At 39.1% G+C, this 19898-nt stretch overlaps 1 protein-coding gene across 3 annotated transcripts in view; it reads left to right on the top strand.

The window, feature by feature from the left end:
• LOC149317584 (CUB and sushi domain-containing protein 3) overlaps nucleotides 1-19898 on the top strand; it is a 796080-nt gene that overhangs the window by 324663 nt on the left and 451519 nt on the right. For all 3 annotated transcript variants that reach the window (XM_089517858.1, XM_089517859.1, XM_089517857.1), the window contains exon 5: nucleotides 13347-13554. In XM_089517858.1, coding sequence (XP_089373984.1) covers nucleotides 13347-13554 — 208 coding nt within the window. The remainder of the gene's footprint in view (nucleotides 1-13346; nucleotides 13555-19898) is intronic.

Raw genomic sequence — 19898 nt, 5'->3', positions numbered from 1 at the left:
TCCTGGAATCTGCTAGGAATTACTGTTCACCTTTTAAATAGGTTGCACCCCACCACTGCACTGAAAATTAAATAGGTTGTAGCCCACCACTGCACCGCTATATGAAATACTCCCTCCCCCCAAAAAACAATCAGATCTTTGTCTTCCAGCACTCTATTTTTGGCTGGAGTTTTGCTACCCCGTGTTTCCCCAGATGTCTCTATAGGCAGATTTGGCCCCTAGGCCCACCACAAGTGCTGACCTCTCCTTTATGTTACCTATTTTTAAAATATTGAGATAAACCTATACCTGCTTCTATCAATATGATTAAAAGTAAATGGAAATACTTTTTATTCAGATCAGAGCAAGATTGAGACAAGTGTGCATTCGCTTTCAATAACATAAGTGGCATTTTCAGAGGCTTTTAGGTTGACTGCTTTTAAACGATTTCATGCTGGCTGGTGTTGTTTTTATTGATGTGGGTCTTTTCACAATTGAATTATGATTAATTTAATAGTGCTTTATTTTATTTTTGACATGCAATTGCATTTTAACATTTTGTTAGAAGAAATGGAAGAGCATTTGCACTAAGAGACAGCTCATAGTTTTGTTTCTTTGTTTCTTTTTACTGTAAAATGTAATCACTCTTGTTCACCCAGAGGACGGATTCCTGAGAGAAACCCCAAAGCAGTAGGATTCCACTTCAACTCACCACTTCCAGATTATATAACAAGACCTGAGACCATTCACCCTACATAATGATAGTGCTGTCATACCACTTTAACAGCCATGGTTCTGTCCTATGCAATCCTTGGGTCTGCAGTTTAGGAAGGAGTATTCAGAATTTGTGGCCACAAAGAGCTCTAGTGCCTCATCAAACTACAAATCCAAGGATTCCATAGGATGGAACAATGACAAAGTGATATAATAGTGCTATACTTCAGTGCTATGAATGACCCTCTGATATTTCAGAGCACCTAAAACTACAGACAGTGTTGGATAAAGAGAAGTGTCCGTACAGAGCAAGACTAAAGTCTTCATCCATGGATGAATATGTAGTTACAAAATTCTTGATAAATACCATGAATAGATTAATTCACTGTACCAGCTAGGGAAACATCACTATTGTTATGACTTGCTTCCCCTCTTTCCCCACCCCCAACTTTATATAGTGTTTTGACAAGGTAGTCACATGTACATAATTCAGTGCAATGCAACCCCTCTTTGGGAAACAGGAACATAGCACTTGTGCCCTTTGGGAATCGTTATGTGATAGTAAAGGATTTTCTCTGGGGAAACTGGGACACAAAATGAGGAGGTTCTAAGGAAAATTAAAGATGAGTATACAAAATGAATTCAGATAGGATGAATTTGGATAGTTATTTTAAAATATAGACATATATACCTAGATATATGAACAATATAAATACAGGGCTGCCAAAATGAAAAACTGAAGAGAGCTTCCATACCTTTAATGATTGTATTGAGGAAGAAATTTGAGCTGGTGTTTTTTTGTCATGCAACCACGTAACAAGCAACAGCTGCTGAAATACCTGCTTCTGCACAGCTGTTGGAAGGTACAGGACCCATCTCCAGTTTTCACTCTGTCCGCCCCATTGATAACAATGCCAGATAAAAAAATTGTAAGGCAGGGGACTGGGTCCTGGTTCTCAAACCTGAGGACACTTGGCAAGGTCCCCTTGAGGTCAAGGAAAAACTGGAAGCAATGACTTGTCCAATTGCCTTCCCAGAATAACACACAAGCCCAAGATGTACCATTTTAATTCCTTTACGTCATACTTTGACTGGGCTAAAATGGTTTCAGATATTTCAATGAGTTATCAGGAGACTTGGAAGTATTGAATGATCAGTGTTTGGATGTTATAAAATGGGGGAAGTAGAGGAAATCTGCTGGGCACCCTCTTTATCTAAACAACACAGGGGACAAGCACAATGGCTGTGTGAGAAGTTTTACGACCAGTTATTAGAACCGCCAAGGTGAGCCACCTTCATCACAAACAACATAAACACAGGGACGGCTAGCCCTATATGCCAGCAACTTTACCATACAGCCCCTTGGCAGTGCAAGATCTTGGAAAAAGAAAATGAAGAAATGCTAGCCTTTGATGTGATCCAGTCCTCACAAAGTGCAGGGGCTTCACCAGTGGTTCTGGTAAGGCAACAGGATGGTGAGGTCCACTTTTATGTTGACTATTGTGGGATCAAGAAGCTGATGGCCCCAGAGAGGTAGCCTATGTCCAGAGTAGATTGCCTTCAGCTACAGTGTGCTCCATACGTAACTGTCCTGGATTTAATAAAAGGATGCTGGCAAGTGCCATTAGACCCTAAGGCCCAAGAGGGTCTGCATTTATTACTCATCAGGGGTTGTGCAAGTGTAAGATATTCTCTATTTGGCCTGTGCAATGCTCCAGTCCTTTCAGCTAGTTGAGTTTGTTTGATATGTCTTTGACTACCTCTTACCATGCTATTTCCTTTTTTTAAAAATAAAAGACTTTTCATGTTTTATAAACCTGATGGAGTGCAGGGGGAGAAACTCTGGTCATATGTCTCCATGTCAAGGTTTACCAGGAACATATTCCATTTCCCCCTAATTAATCTAAAGGGAAAGGGGATTGAGCTCTTACAACCTCAGGAACCCAGGGAAGGAAAGGGAGTTTGAATCTCCAAACAAGGGTTTGGTGGCAATGCTACTACCACCACTGAACTAGAAAAAGGTGAGTAAGTCTGGGCAAAACCCAGTCAAACACCAAGCTCCCTTTTCACCACACTGCTCCTGTTAAAATGAAACATATTTGTCCTCCTTCCTCTGTTTTTTTTTTAAAAGTTGACCATTGTTTCTGGTACCACACATTCTTTTAAGAATTACCATTCCAGGGCTGAGCAATTGCACCCTCATCCATCACACTACAGTTTCAACCTGGGTCCCATAGTTTCTGCCACAATATGGGATTGCTAACAGGGAAAATGGAGTTACACATATTGTGTGAAGAAAGGAAAGACTGTTTGGGGTTTAATGGAGATCAAGGAAAAACGTAAGGGGGCACTATTCAGGTATATGGCACTATCCAGGTATCCAGTTAAGAAAAGCTCAATGATATTTGTACATTTTTTGTAACTGGATATTTTAAGAGAAGATGGGAAACATAATCCATGTGAATGAGCTCAATAAAAATGAAAATGAATTCCAACATGCATTATATTAAGATTTATATTTGACTTTTTAGTCCTTGGTTAGATTCTTGTATTTTGAAGGCATGATTCAAGCATAATTGAATATACTGTTTACCCTTGGATAAAATCCCCTATATTTTGTTAAACTTTGCTTAAATTATATGGAATTTTTTCTTTTACCTTTAATGTATCACCTACTTTTCATTCTGAGCATACACACTGTGAACTTTTCCACATGAAAGTGGACTCTGGCTGATAATTTTTTTGGCAGAAGAAAAAAAAAGCTGACCAGGCAGTCTCTGTAATTTGGCTGAAAATGTATCTGAATAGGTCAAGTCCTATTTGTAGCTTCTGGGGGAAAGTGATAATCAGAAATCACATTCTGGAGGGCTGAATTTTAAGTTCTCTGAATAATTACACTTGCACAGAAATGAAAGGAGTCAGGAATCTTGCAAGCATTTTGTCATACAAGACTTTATCTGGAGATGAAGGTAGGGGCTTCTTTAACAATACTAAGTAAGCATTATGAGATTAGAAAAGAAGACAAGCAGTGCACTGCTGAAAAGATGCTCTTGTGTTCCTTTTTGTATTTCAAGTCACATAGAAATTCTTTTTTCAGATGTTCTAATTCAGAATGGTGCTCATAGAATACTAGATCTTAGAATCTTCTTTCTATGGGTATATTTTTACATTTTGTAAAATAGCATTATATGTGTATGTTGCTTTCTTTACTGTAGGTAGACATGCTATAATGGAGAGGGAGATTTGGATTTCAAAAAATTTTCAGCTATAAACCTCACTAAGTAACCTGGGGCTAATCACTGTCTCTTAGGATACCAGTCACATGGCCTATATATGCAGTCTTGAAAATCAATTTACGAATGTAATAAATAAAAATAGTGTGAAAAAAGGATTTGGAAGTGGAAATCTGGAAGGTAAACCTCATTTTCTACAATCATCTATGAGTCTGCTTTAATGTATATGTGAAAACCTCTACTTTTGTACTACAGATTTCACTATCATGCCACTAAAGCTTTTATAGAAAGGGCAAAATGTTGAAAATATTTCAAAATTTCTAATATGGGATAGTTTTGAATATGAGAAAGACATTATGCCCAGGTATCTTTAATTAAGTTTATTAAAATCTCACAGAACACAGAGCAGTAGCTATTAATAAACAGAACAGCTTAACTAAATACATTAGTCTTGGTTGCTAGTATAGTCAGACTACCAGTACAGTTTTTGAAAAAATGATACTGGATCCAGCTGCTCATAATAACTTTTCCAAGAAATAATAATAATAAAAAAAGTCAGCTAGCATGGCCTGCTAAGGCTGAGATGTCAGAGAAGCAATGCACAGTGAATGAAATCATGCTCAGTACAAGTCTAATTTTTGTGCAATAGTTTCGCTCAATATAAGTCTAATTAGAGTAAAATCTGTTTATCTACAAGCTGTATGCTTTTCCTCATTCCAACATTTCCAAGTTTACATGTAGCAATCAACAGGATTTTTTTTTCAGCCAGGACAATTCATGGTGAAACTTTGTCTGTTGATCTCTGTTTAATATGCTGCACAGAGACTCTGTGTATAATAATGCTGCAAATTTTACTAGAAATCTATTTCAACTGACAATTTGTCAATAGATAGACAGTTTCAAGGTTCCTCAGCAATTTTTGTACTTTTCACCATAGTGGAATAAATTAAGAAAGATTTAGACTAAAACAGAATTAAGACTATGCAGTTCTTCTGCAGGTAAAACCTTTGCACAGAAGGAGGTGAGGGGGGACTCACTGATCTTGGTGCATTCTTTCCTGCAATGATTATCTGTTCCGTAGTCAATCTCTAGTTATTTAATCATTTTTGTACAATGTTTATCCTGAGGATGATACGGATTAAGCTTTCACCTTTGGTCCTAGCAAGTTTGTTTTCTTCTGCTCCAGAGTAAAGTGCGTGTGGGTGGGTGGGTGGGTGGGTGGATGGATGGATGGATAGATAGATAGATAGATAGATAGATAGATAGACAGATAGATAGAGTGTGGTCTAGTGGTTTGAATGTCATAATGCTGGAGGTTTTGAGCATTATATAGACTCTATAAGTAGAGTCAAGTAGATTCCAAATTGAATAAATAATATTAAAAATAACAATTTACCAAGAGGCACTGCGTTGCAGTGTTTCTGCTCCTTCCTCTTGGGCAGATTTCAGAGGGTGATGCTCAGGGACAGTTGCTCCTCAAAAAAGAGAGCATAATTGTGGTGTTTCTCAAGGTGCCATCTTGTCCCTGATGCTATTTACTATATATATATATATATATATATATATATATACACACACACACACACACACACACACACACACACACACACACACTATATATATATATATATATATATATATATATATATATATGTATATATATATGAAGCCGCTGAGAGAGATCATCTGGAAGCATGGGGCGGGGTGTTATCAGTACGCTGATGACACCCAGATATATTTCTCCATGTCTCAGTCCTCAGCTTTGACTTCAGATTGCATCTGTCCTCTCAATGGATGTCTTAAAGCAGTAGTGGACTAGATGAGGAAAAACAGGCTAAAGCTGAATCCAGACAAAACAGAGGTACTCACAGTAGGGGCCCTTAATTGCAGTCTGGGGGTGCTCCTAAACTCATCACTCCATATGGCAAATCAGGTAAATGCGACGGTCAGGAGCGCTTGTTATAAGCTTCAGCTGATATACTAGCTGTGTACTTTCCTGGAACCAGGAGACCTGGAAACTGTGGTACATGCTCTGGTAACCGCATGATTCAACTTCTGCAATATTCTCTTCATGGGGCTACCCTTGTGCTTAGTCTGGAAACTCCACTTAGTTCAGAATATGGCAGCCAGGTGGGTCACTGTAAAACCCAGGAGTGATCATATTACACTTATTTTAAAATCGCTTCACTGGCTGCCTATTGGTTTCAGGGCACAGTACAAGGTGTTAGTTATGATCTTTAAAGCCCTACATGGCTTGGATCCAACCTATTTATGGGACTGCTTCCTTCTGTACAATCCACCCCACACACTTAGGTCCCCTGGGAGGAATTTACTGCAACCTATAAAGACCAGATTGACAGCAACCACCGAGAGGGCCTTTTCCTCCACCGCTCCCAGATTATGGAATGGCCTGTTGGAGGAGATCCATCATATTATTACCTCAGACAGCTTTAAAAAGTCTCTCAAGACAGATTTCTTCCGGCAGGCCTTTCCTGAGTAGTAAACCTGGCTACACACCAAATACAACTATCTCATCGAATACTCCGTACCCGACTGTCTATTTTAACTGGATGATTTTAATGTTTAACTGTTTAATTGTTGTTTTTATGGAAGGGAGGGATATGGGGATTTTGTATGAAATTTTAATCTGTAAACTGCCTTGATTGTTTTTGACAGAGAGGTGTGATATGAATAAAGTTTTATTTTATATTTATTATAATGAAAAACAATTTCCAGGATTCCCTAGCACTGAGCCAGAGCAGTTAAAGTAGTCTCAAGCTGAATTTTTTCTGCATTATGTTTTTTAACCGATCCCTGCTCAACCATTGAAACCCACTGAATCACTGTGGGCAAGTCATATTCTCTTAGTCTCAGCCAATCCTCTAAACAAATTTTGTGAAGAAAATCCCATGAGAGCTTTACCTTAGGGTCACTGTTAGTCAGAAACAACCTGAAGGCACACAGCAAAAAACCAAACTAATGATAGGTCTGCATCCTGAAACGTGTCTAACTTTGCAAATCTGTTGCTGAAAGTACTTAATAAAAATAAAATCTTTGCATGAGTTTTCTAAAAAGGAATGTATTGCTAGATAGAAAGATAAAACAAATTTTCCTCAACACTGTTGGTTGCACTGGCCAGAAAACTCTGGGAGCAGCCCAAAGGAGTCTTGCTCTAAAGCAGCCCTGATGTCCCCTTTACCTGTGATTCTCCTTTGCAATGATGAGCAATTTTTCATACTCATGTCCCTCAGTGCCACCTGCTGCCACCACCACTGGTGAGAATCTCACACTCTGAGGTCGGAAGAGGACACCCAGCATTGATCACACGCTGAGCACCTCAGAATGACCTCAGAGTGAGAAACACCTACTAGTGGTGATGGGTGTCACAGCAGGACACAATCTAAACAGCTACCTGGCATTTCAGTGGAGGACTCTGGATTATTCATCAAGATCTGGAGCAAAAAGTGAGGTTTTCAAATGCATTTCAAGAAGAGTATACACTGGGATTAGTGCTGAACTGGCTAGATGTCAACTGGACAGTTCACACCAAAACTGAGGTTTGGGTCTTACATTGCCTGGACCCATCACATTGGGAACAGGGGGAGAACATTTTGAGAGGGGCATGAAGACAGGGACCACATATTATTAATTAAATAGTATTCCAAATCTAAATCCAATTTGAAGTCAAAGGCTTTTGTGGTCGGCATCCATAGTTTTTTGTGGTTTTTTCGGGCTATGTGGCCATGTTCTAGAAGAGATGGCAGCCACAGATGCTGGTGAAATGTCAGGAATAAACTCTTCAGGAACCTGGCCACATAGCCTGAAAAACCCACAAAAACTACTAAATCCAATTGCTAGTCCCAACTAGAGTAGACAAATAAAATCAGTTCTTGAATGGTAAGTCAATACTTAGATGAATCTCATTGACTTAATGGTCTTAATGTAGCTATGTTAAGCATTTGGAATTAGACCATATGATAAGATTGTGTGAAAAATAACACTCTTGTTCGTCACCATTTCTTCTCTTGCCATGTACTTAGGGAAATACATGACAGGATACTATAATGTATTTCACTGTTACTGCACTGTTTTTCACATGTAAAAGAAGAAGCACACAATGAATTATAGAATCATTCAGTTGGAAGAGGTCTCAAGGGCCATAAAGCCCAACTATTTGCCATGCAGAAATACACAATCAAAGGACCCAACGAATGGCTATCCAACCTCTGTTTAAAAATCTCCAAAGAAGGAGACTAAACCACACTCCAAGGAAGTATTTTCTACTGTCAAACAACTCTTTCAGTTAGTAAGTCCTTTCTAATATTGAGGTAGAATCTCTTTTCCTGCAGTTTGCATCCATTGTATCATGTCCTAGTCTCTGGAGCAGCAGAAAACAAGCTTGCTTCATCTTCAGTATGATAACCCTTCAAATATTTAAACATGGTTATCATATCACCTCTTAACCTTCTTTTCCCCAAGCTAAACATACCTGGCTCACTAAGTCGCTCCTCATAAGGCATGTTTTAATGCCAAGTTCTTCACTGGCTTAACTAAGAAGAAAGGAGACATAAGGGCCCATACAGACAGGCCAAAATAAAGCTGTTTTGGATCACTTTGGTGTTATGCTGTTTAAATGATGCATGCGTTCTAAGAGTCTGGAAGCTGTGCCAAAGCCACGCTCCAGCCTTTAGGATTGGAGCAAGGCATTGATAAAATAGCTATAATTAGTTGCATATTCAACAGTATTGATTATCTGCGGAGATCATGATGAAAGGAAGCAAAGTTCTGGCATTCTGTAGCCTTTCCCCAAGCATTATTATATGCACATATATTAGTGGAAAGCTAGTTTACAGTGGGTCCTTGTATAATGGCATAGTAAAATGATGTCTCTTATTTAAAATGGGAAATCAAGGTTTTTGGTGTGTGTGTGTGTGTGTGTGTGTGTGTATACACCTTGATATTCAATGGTTGTATCTATGGATACAGAATCATGTAAGCATTCCTGGTCAACCATTCTTGCTGCCTCATTTTGGATCGACTACACTTTCTGATGATTCTTCAAAAGCCACATAAAGAGCATGTTACATGAATCCAAATGAGATACAGCTAAGAAATGTGGCACTGTGACCAGATCAGACATCTCAGTGAATTTTGATTGGGCAAATGTACTTTTGGCCACTGTAAAATTGGGAATCCAGCTCTTGGTTCAAATACAAACCTCCCATGTTCAGAGGGTCTGGCCCCCCCACATCTAGCACAAGTTGAATCCCATTTCCCTGGTCTACTTCAGCTGACCTACACCATTTGTCTTTTGTAAATAAAACTTCTGTTTGTTCCTTGCAGAGATTTACATTCCACAGGAACAAGTTGCAGCCACATAAAGACCCATAAAATCTTCAGTCAAGGCAAAATTGGGGTAGTGGAATTGTCTCTTTAGTATTGGCTCAAGGCTGCCTTGAGTCAAAATGACACATACACAATGCTAAGAGCAAATACGTTAACAGGTCTTCTTGTAGGGCACATATGTCAATTCCTGCCTTTCTCTCACTAACTTAAGTTGCCTGCTAGGCAGTAGCATCATTAGAAGGATGAGGAGTGAGGTCTATACCAGGTCACACCCCAGAAGAGAGATGACAATTGATCAAGCCTCCTTCTGCACCCCTCACTGCCACCATGAGTAGAATGCTGGGGAAGAACTGAGGGAGAGGGCCAGACCCTCCTCCATATTGCTGCTTCCCACATCACAAGTAGGATGCGGGAAGCACTGATGAAGAAAACTGGGCTCCCTGCTCTACCAGTAGCCTCCCACCCCACCAGGTGACATCCGGGGCAGGGATGCCACTGCTGCTAGGAGTTAGTAAAGCAAGGATACCTGGAACACTAAAAGGAGTGGGGAAAATTCAAATAGCAACACTTTTTATTACTTGTATGAAATATTAATTGTATTGTATGTTATATTTAGTATTATTTAGTACTATGTGGTTAATAGTATTGTATGCTATTTGTGGATGTATAAACTCATTTATCTTTGTTCTCTGTCTTTGGAGTGGGGATGCTAGAAATTTAACATATAAAAGAAGACTGAGGGAAACAAAGCCTGATTCACACACAACATTCCTGTGCAATAGCTTCTCTCTCTTTCCCCATAAAGTGGGCTTAGAATGCAATGTTGGGCCCTGGATATTTATGGCTGCAGCAACATTAGAATCATTAAATCTTTGTTTCCTTTGTCAAACTTTTGATCCCAACTATTTCTGGAGATGCTCCTGCTAGGATTGCTACACTTATTTCTGGAAGGGCTCCTGTACTTTTAAAAGATGCATAACAGGAGGCAAGTTGGCAGCTGTAGTTTTTATCATGCTAGGAAAGAGGCAGCTGTTCTTCTGAAAGCACCTGGAGCTTCTAGTAGAAGCAGTGTCTATGTCTTGCTGTCTTTATTATGCTCCTTCCAAATAAAATAGTTCTGGTCTGCTTTGTGCCATTTTCTTACAGCTGTTGTTTTCTTCTTTGCTTTTAAAGTTTGTCCTTTTCTTTCATCATGCCTTGTTTGCTTATTTTAAATGTGTAGAATATAATGGGATCCAGAAAGATATGAAAGCATATGAAAGGGCAAAAGACATAACTTGCATCTTTCTGGTTCCTAACACATTATTTCCAACTTCTACAACTGTATACATGTGTTCTATACCTGGGGCTTTCATGCCATTCTGTATTGCATTTGAAGAAATGAGTTTGTATCCACAAAAGGCCATGCTAAAATAAAACCCAGTTAATCTTAAAGTTGCTGCCCCATTTCATTTCCCCCTCTCTGTCCCCCTTTTGACCATTCTGTCCTCTGTTCTGTATGGCACCTGTAATACAGCTTTACAAATTCAGCTATGGAGATTTAATACAGCCTTTAAGACTATTGACATGGCCATAATGCAAGTAGAGCGGAAGCAAGACATATAGTATCAGTAAAGATGGAAACTATTCATCTTACCTTATACACATCAGATCTTACCAAACCTTTTAATTCTGACAGGCTATTGAAAACTGGGGGGGGGGGGGGGTCAAAGAAAGGGGTGTATTTTTTATTTTACTGTTTTTAAATGGCTTGTTATCTTCAGTTGTGTTTTTTAAATTATCTTTAATACTGTTAGCAGTTTAATTCTCTTAATATTGATATTTAGTGTGTTTTAGGCCTGTTACAGACCGCCCAAGAGGGGCGGTCTCGGGCCACTGCCAGTTGCAGCGTGGAGGAGTCGCAGCAGCCAAACCGCATGACTCGTCCGCGCTGCAAAAAAGGAGAGCGAAAATCGCGCTCCTTCCAGCAACCCGGAAGAGACGCCGCAAGTGTCAACGCGTACACTCGCGGTGTCTCTTCCAGGGCACGACATCAGGACGCTGCGCGTCCGCAACGTCAAAATGGCGGCGTCCATCTGTATAGGGTGCCGCCATTTTGACACACTCATTACGTGAGAGGGGCAAGGCGTGTCAGGAAGCCCCACCCCTCGCGCATAATCACGGCACAACAACAACGCCTCTTGGGCCCGTCTGTAACATGCCTTAAATTCATTTTAATTTGTAAATTGCTTTGAGTCCCAAATAAAAGGTGGGCATACAACAAGTTAATAACAATAATGCTACTCTTACTGATGGTGATGATGATGATGATGATGATGTTGCATGAAATCTTGAAGTGTCCACCACCCTTACTGTAGTTTTCTTAACAGTAACCATGCAAAAGGCATATTCTCACCTTCCTTTCCCATTTTGTCAATGTATGAAAGCGGACTAGGATTATGTCAACCTTAATTTGTTGTTGAGTCCCTTCAAGTTATTTCCAATTTATGGCAACCCTGACTTGAACCTATAGGGTTTTCTGGGCAAGATTTACTCAGAAGGCATTTGCCATTGCTTTCCTCTGAGGCACATTGAGTACAACTTGCACAAGGTCACTCTGTAGATTTTTAGTGCTGAACAGGTTTTCAAACCATAGTTGTCTGGATTCCTAATCCAGCACTCAAATCACATACATAGAAGGGCGAGAAAAAACAGCCTACATCCACGCCAGCCACAAGCGGGTCAAGTCTGTGATGACAGCACGGCCTGCTCCAAAAACAAGCTGTGGCTGCAGGACCCATCCCACATTGCCAGGAGCTGGACTATTCTGCCTCATTTTTGCTATGGTCCATGTTGGAGACATAAGTCATTTTAGTACCACATCTCCAAAGTGGCTGGAGGCTGCTTCTTTTTGCCCATCAGTTCCAGGCCTATATTGGCCAGCCTGAATACTTGGATTCAAAAAAGGGAACAATCTGTACATGCCTAAAGATAAACACAGGTCTAGTGTGTTCCCAGCTTGTATATACAGGACCATTTTCATTGTTGGTTTAATGTACTGAGATCAGGATAGGATTAGCAAGTACATTAGCAGTTTTCTTCCATATGTTGGTAAGAATTAAAAGGAAACCATATTGAAATCAGTGTGGTTGATAACTATAGAGGGATTGAACTATAGGGGTGGATTGCACTGATGATTATCAGTTGAGGTCATGTACATGTTTCTAAAAGAACAACTCAATAGGAAAACTGGGTGAGGAGGAAAGCAAGAAAACCTAGTAGTTAGTTTTTAATTTTACAGAATTCTTATAATGAACATTTGAATACAGTGGCATCCATGTACCAGGTATGGTGGGTGGGGGTTCCCCACGTACCCTCCCACCCTCCCCATGCTGTCTACAGGGAGGGAGCATGCTCTGCCATGTCTGGGATAGCGTGGTGGGGGAGTGCATGCAGGAGTGTGCAGGAGATGGGAGCACATCCAGGAATGCTGTGGGGGGCAAGGGAGGGTGGGAGTATGTGCGGGGATGACATAGGGGCACATAAGGGTGGGAGTGTGCACAGGGGATAGTGCACAAGAGGGTAGGAGGGTACACAGTGATGCCGCACAGAAAGATGGCATCATATCCAGGGATGGCATGGGGGGATGGGGGAACATATGTGGGGACAGCACAGGGATAGCATGGGGGCAACTGGGTATCACCCCCTTTCTGGGGTGTCACCTGGTACAGCCTGCACCACCACACATCTCAAGTGACACCACAGTTTTAATATAAACAGTTGAAGGAGAAGAGGAGACAAGCTGAAATGGTGGCACAGAACAATTGATAGGGCCAACCCTACATCCAGTCCCTCTCTGCTGCACACTTATGGAATGGCTGCTTCTAGATCTAAGCTGAGAGAGTAGCCCAATAGGGGATGGTCTCCCATCAGGATAGAGCAATCTTTCCATTTTTTACCCCCTGGCTGATAGCACATGCTGTATTTTAGTAGCTCACTATGTTGAAATTATGTTTTAGTTTCACAGGAAGTGCCTAATTTAAAATATATTCTTCTTATGGTTATCCTCCTCTGTTTGTTCATTCTTTTTAACAGCGGAAGACGCATGTGGAGGGACAATGAGGGGATCTAGCGGCATCATCTCTAGCCCTAATTTTCCCAATGAGTACCACAATAATGCAGACTGCACATGGACCGTTGTGGCTGAACCTGGCGACACCATTTCCCTCATATTTACAGATTTTCAAATGGAAGAAAAATATGATTACTTGGAAATAGAAGGATCAGAGCCACCAACCATTTGGTGAGTGAAACACTGTTTTGCAAAACTGTCATTGATGAAGGATCATGAATCTCATCAAACTCACTTTAAAATAGCTACAAAACCCTGATCAGTGAATCTGAAGCATGATAGTAAAGACATATGATTGTTTAAAACTGACATAGGTATAGAAAAGGGGAGATCAAAATTGTAAATCTCTGCAGAGGAAACGTCAGCCTTTCCTTTCTGTTGTTTACTTGACCTAAACTGCCCTCCTCAGATGTACAGATTTGGTTACTGAACAACATCTGTTACTCTCATTTCCTAGAAGCTAGAAAGAATCAATGACACTTTTTAAAAAAGGATTTTTTTTTTTTTTTGCTTTAAAAAGTAGAGGAACACAAAGTAAATAGTAAGAAATTTTCACCAAATTGTCTTAAGTGTTTATTTGTGACACAATATTCCTGTTTGTTTCCCCCCATTTGCCAGCTGTCAGTGTTGTGTCTAGTTGGGGGCAGCTGTTTCAACCAACCTCTGTAACATTCCATCAGTGAAGGATGGTTGAAATCCAAATTCTACTACTTACTCACAGCCCCCATTGCTGACTTTAGCAGAGAAAAATATTTCAGGCAGTCTGATTATTGATCACCTATATCTAATTTGGACCAGAAGCTTTCTGTAAATTGCTCAAATAGGATGAATGTTGGACTTCTTAGGGCATGTGTGTTCAGCCTTTTCAGGCTTACTCACTTGTTCAAAAGTGAACTAAAGTAGAACAGAGCAGCAAAGTAACCAGGTTTGCTACCTTTTTAATGGAGGTTAGTACAAAAAGAAACAGCAATGAACTCCTGAGGGTCTCCTGAAAGTGAAGGGTTTGAATTAATATCCATGTGCTTAAATGTAAATGAATGCAAAGTTATGCACAGCAGGGCAAAAAATGGGCATATGGAATTTGCTACCACAAATTGCAGTGATTGACACCAACGGATGATTTTAAAGATGATTTGATAATCCACGGAGAACATGGCAAGAATATAGTACCTACGGTTTCACAGCCAGTATATCTCTGAATATGAATTTTGGGGGAAACAAGAAGAGAGGTGGTGGTCTGTGCCTTCTCCTGTTTTCCCATAAGCATCTGGTTCTCCACTATTGAAGCAGAATTGGGCTAGATAGGTGCATGATGTGATACAATACAGCTCTTCTTAAGAGAGTCACTGTCACTTCAATAATGTGATACTGTTATAGATTACGAGTGGGCAAAGTGTTGCCCTCTGTGGGGTGTATAACTGCAACTCCCAGCATTCTCCACTATTTTGTAGTGTTCTTCACTAAAGTGTAGAGGTCTGTGCTTTGCCCAGCATTGGCCTAGATGAATCAGTGGTCTAACTTATCTGAGACAGCTTCATATGTTAACTGTCTCACCACTCAATTATTTTCAGGTGAAATCTTTATACTCAAAAGTACAGTGGACCCTTGGTATGCACTGAGCTTTGGTTGTCCCCCCCCCCCCAATGTAAACCAAAATCTGTAGATGCTCAAGTCCCATTAAATACAACAGCACAGTAAAATGGCATCCCTTATATAAAGTGGCAAAATCAAGGTATGCTTTTTGGAATGTATATATTTTAAAAATATGTTCAAGCTATGGATGTTTGAATCCGTGGATAAAGAATCCATGGATAAAGAGGAACAACTGTATGTCAGGTGATACCAATACCTGATCTGATGAGATGGCTTTTTCACACAAGAATATCATCCCTTTGTGTGTGTGTATTAAATTGCCCCTGCCATAAAACAGGTGAGCTGAATGGATGACTGAATTGGAAAATATGTTGCTTTATATTATGGGAAAGATATTTGCATTAAACAAGTTCCCATCCTCCCACCCCTAAAAATACATTCAATTCATGATCTGAAAAATTTTGGTTTCCCGGCAGTGTGAGAAAATCATAAACATGAGGATTTTTTTTTCTTCTTTTTAAAAATATAATTGAAGACAACAACTTATAATCACACATACACACATGGAAATCCAGACATAACTGGGGGTAGGGGGGACTATACACAATCACACTGGGCAATATGTGAACATAGGTAGGTAAATAAAAATGTGTGAGAAAATAATGCACATTTAGAAAAATATAAAAATGCACCCAAATATCTTTGCAGAAAGAAAGCGATCCTCAGAACTCAATATCAATATTGAAAAGGACATGAATAACAGTATGATTCTGAGAAATGCAATGAAAACAAAATCACACAGGTTTACTTGTACATGGCTTCTTAGTCTTACATATTTCCACATCTCTAGTTAATTTCAGTGCGACATTTACAGTGTATATAGCTTGTCGATGAAATGGTATTCTATCTAATTGAGGAATGAGAAATCTATGGTCTTCCAGATGTTGCCAGACTCCAATTCTTATCAGTCCCAGCCAACATGACTAGTAGTAGGAATGATTGAATCTCTAGTCCAACAGCATAGAGGGCTACAGGTTCTACACTGCTGATATTACCAGTCTTTCAATTCTGATAGTGAGAATAATTTGTACTACTACTAAAGTGAGGTAATTATCTGGAATAAAAAGATGCATATTTGTCAGTGAGAGCCCATACTATTAAATTGTTTAGACATATCAGTAGCATAATTATTTTAAAACCAGAATTTATTCCTTCCATTAATGAAATAACACAAATAACATAAAGATGATATTAATTTGTCAGTTTGCTAAATCTTTATTTGCCTTTTTAAAGAGCAATTCTGTATAGAGTTAATCTGACATTAGAAAAGAGCTAATTTTCTTGTGTTAATTTTTTTCCATAGATGCAAGAAACTTAATGTTGAAAAGAGTATTCAGAGTAAACATATAAAGATGGAAATGTTCCTATTACCTAAGTGCAAACTATAAATTAAAGTACAGCATTAAAATGCTAATTTAATAATTGCTAATTTCAAAGAGCAGATTGACGGAGCATTCTATTCCAGGCTTGTCATTCATATTATGGAATTAGATTGATGTACTTGGTTATGCAAAACCACCTCTCCATATGTTAGGAAAAAAATAGATCTACAAACTTTATTAGCAGAGATTTGTTAATTAGATTTATTATGTTAATACTTTTTATCCCTTTAGAATAATATTGAGGTTCAGCTTCTAGTAGCTATGTTGATTATGTATGGAACAAATACTCTATAGCAAATGATCTTCAAATGTTGTTTTACTTCAGAAGACAGAAGGAACTGATATTGCAAAATTCCATTAAAACCAAATGGTTAGAGAATTTTGTCCAGACAATAATTTGAACTTCTGTATTCAGATTCATTTAGCTATTTCATATTCTTACTTTGAACATTACCTTCTTTTATTCTGTATCCCGTTTTTACCTGTGTTGGTCTGTGACCGTAATAAAGATGAACTGAACTGAACTGACTTTTAAGAATTTAGTTCTATGAAGATTGAAAGTTCAATAATAAGTGTACTAGAACATTTATCCAATGAAATAACAATGACTTTTTTTCTTGGTAATTGAGATAAAAGATTGAATAATAGGTCTCAATGTAACACCCAGGAGTTTATCACACATGAGGAATTTCTCTTAATTTCGAATGAAAAGAAAATGGGGCCAGAATGCATTCATGTGAATTCACTAGTTCAGCGAATTTACGTGAATGCAAATTGCATTCAGACTGGTTTCCCATTGCCCAAAAATAGCATGCCATTGCCCGAAATTGTAAGTGGTAGTCTATCATGCAATAACATGAAACCCCATGATTGCATTCGGATTGCCATTGAATTATACTTCCAAAGCTCTGTGCCCAGATCTTTTCCATGACAGAAAAGAAGCATGTTTAGACAGGGATGGGAGAAGGATGGGATAATAATGATTTGGGCACAGAGCTGTGCATTAAGACACAGTCCCAGCCCAGTCTAAGCCCATGCCAAGATCAGGAAAAAGCTAGTAGTGTGATAATCCTCTCAGTAAGTCTGCTCAGTGAGAGCCAGCATGGTGCAGTGGTTTCAGTGTTGGACTATAATCCTGGAGACGAGGATTTTGATTCCTGCTCAGCTATGAAAAGATACTGGTTGGGCTTGGATGAGATATGCTCTCTCAGCCTCAGAGGAAGGCAAAGGCAAATCTCCTCTGAACAAAACTTGCCAAGAAGCTTCAGTGATACGTTTACCTTGGTCATCATACATCAGAAATAACTAGAAGGCTGGAGTATGAGAAATCGACTAGCAGAATCTTCTGAGTCATGGAAGATTATCTCATCCCAAATCTGCACCAGGGTAGACCTAGGTTATAACCATCATTGACAGATTTTACTGTACTTCCCTATACCCAGGCAGTAGGCAGCCCGTATCCAACCCAGGCTTCTCTCTTAGCTTTTCAAAAATAAGACTTTCTTGTTCTTGAAAAGCTGCAGGAGACGCCCAGGTTGTATATGGGATGCTTCCTGTCCAGATACAGGGCAGTGCAATAAAATCTATCAATGACTGTTACAGTCTGTGTCTATCCCAGTGTGGATTTGGGGTGCGATAATCTCCATGGTTGTCAGTAGGCTTGGTTCTGCAAAGAGGTAGAAGAGTTGAATATCCCCACACCCTCCTGTTCCACAGGTGAAGCATAGCCAGGCAGTGGCACCAACAGCAGAAATAGCTGGAATAGGAGCAGAGCATTGGACAGAAGTGGGACATCAAGTCAAATGCACAGGAATAAAAAGGACTCTCTTCCCTGGATGCTGTCTCTGGCTTCAGTTGCTTGCCTTTTATTGATTCTGTTGGGCAGGTCTTCCTGGGGCTTCCTCTTTTCCTCTCAATGATCTGAATTACAGAATACATGTGGGATTTTAACCTTTTGCTACTCTTCTGTAGGGAAATTTCTTCTACTTACATGAAAGGACGTCCCTCCATTCATTCCAATTATGTAAAGAAAATTTTCTGAGTGAACTGGAACTACCTTTATTTTTTGAGTTTATACTCTATCTTAAGAGACTTACAACATCATTTCTTTCACGTACTGCTAGCAAATTGAGCATTGTGTATGCGTGAAACTAGATTTCTTTTAAAAAGCTGAAAAATAGCTTAGTCGTTAAAGGCTACATTTCTTTGCCCCATGTTATGTAGAACATTAGAAATGTCACTCATTTGGACTTTTATCCATCTATATATTAAGCCATGGCTATGTGGGATTTCCATGCCAGACAGTCATGTAATATTTCCTCTGTCTCATTCTGGGTGAATGCAAATAGTAGCCAGTCATAATTCCAGCTGTCATACATTTTGGTTTTGTATAATTCTTGGCATATTCCTCTAAATTCAAGAGTGTCATTCAGGGCAGCTGCTGCTTTGATTGGTACACCAACAGTTGCTCATCTAGCTGCATTATAAATATATGAAATTAAAATACCACTGATGTTTAGCATCTTTCAAATCTACACAGACAGTCTTGACCAATCTAACTTAATTACATTGTCTGGGGAATCATTCCCAGAATAGTTGCAGCTGTTACATTTTTCTTTTTCAGAGATAATTATAATTAAGGGCAATGTTCTTAATAAGAAGATAGAATTAATGTTTTATAGTTCTGATGCATATGAATCAAAGCAAATATCTCTTCAGGAGTGCAGGAAGAGATATTTATCACAACAGCTAGAGTATAAAGTTTTAAATTTAATGGGGAGATCCACTGTCTGGAAACCCTTGAAGCATTTTACAGCTTAAAACCTATAAACAACAACATAAAGAATCAAACATCTAAATTTGCATCATTGAAGTTTTAATGTTTTCTCCTTGGTAAAGTTGCTTAACAAACACAACCCACATATCCCAAAAAGTGTATCTAATTTATCAGTGACCTTATGCATTGCTTCTGTTCCCTTTTGTTCAATCTGAACCACTTTGTGAGTGCATAACATCTCTTCAGGCTCATATTTTCAGTGTCCTGAAATGGGATATCATAATTCCTCTTAGGCTTCACTTTTTCTGTAATGCACCTCTGTCATGAACAGTAGATATGTGTAAACTTTTAGCCAGTGCTGTCTCTAGGGTTGGCATCACCCAGTATGGTAACTCATGGTGTCACCTGTCCATTGGCCGCCTCCCATCCCACAACATACAGAAACATTAGTTGTTGTTGTTTTTTTCTAAAGTTGCTCATTAATAGTATATCACTGAATGTAATGGTAATAGTTGTGACATAAACAACTAGCAAAATTAAAATTACACCTTGAAATTACAATATCAGATGCACAGCCTAAATTCATTTACATATACATTGTTTCATGTGACTGAAGCAAAAATTTGGTAAAAGGTGATGTTCTTAATTTTTTAAAAGAATAATACTTTTTTTAAAAAATAATTTCAATCTTTTTACAAATCTGG

Source organism: Sceloporus occidentalis, unplaced genomic scaffold (assembly GCF_023333645.1).
Source record: "Sceloporus occidentalis isolate IW3139 unplaced genomic scaffold, rSceOcc1.0.p SCAF_3, whole genome shotgun sequence".
Taxonomy (NCBI): domain Eukaryota; kingdom Metazoa; phylum Chordata; class Lepidosauria; order Squamata; family Phrynosomatidae; genus Sceloporus; species Sceloporus occidentalis.
Note: the sequence above shows the minus strand (reverse complement) of the source record. Positions and strands in the feature narration are given on the sequence as shown.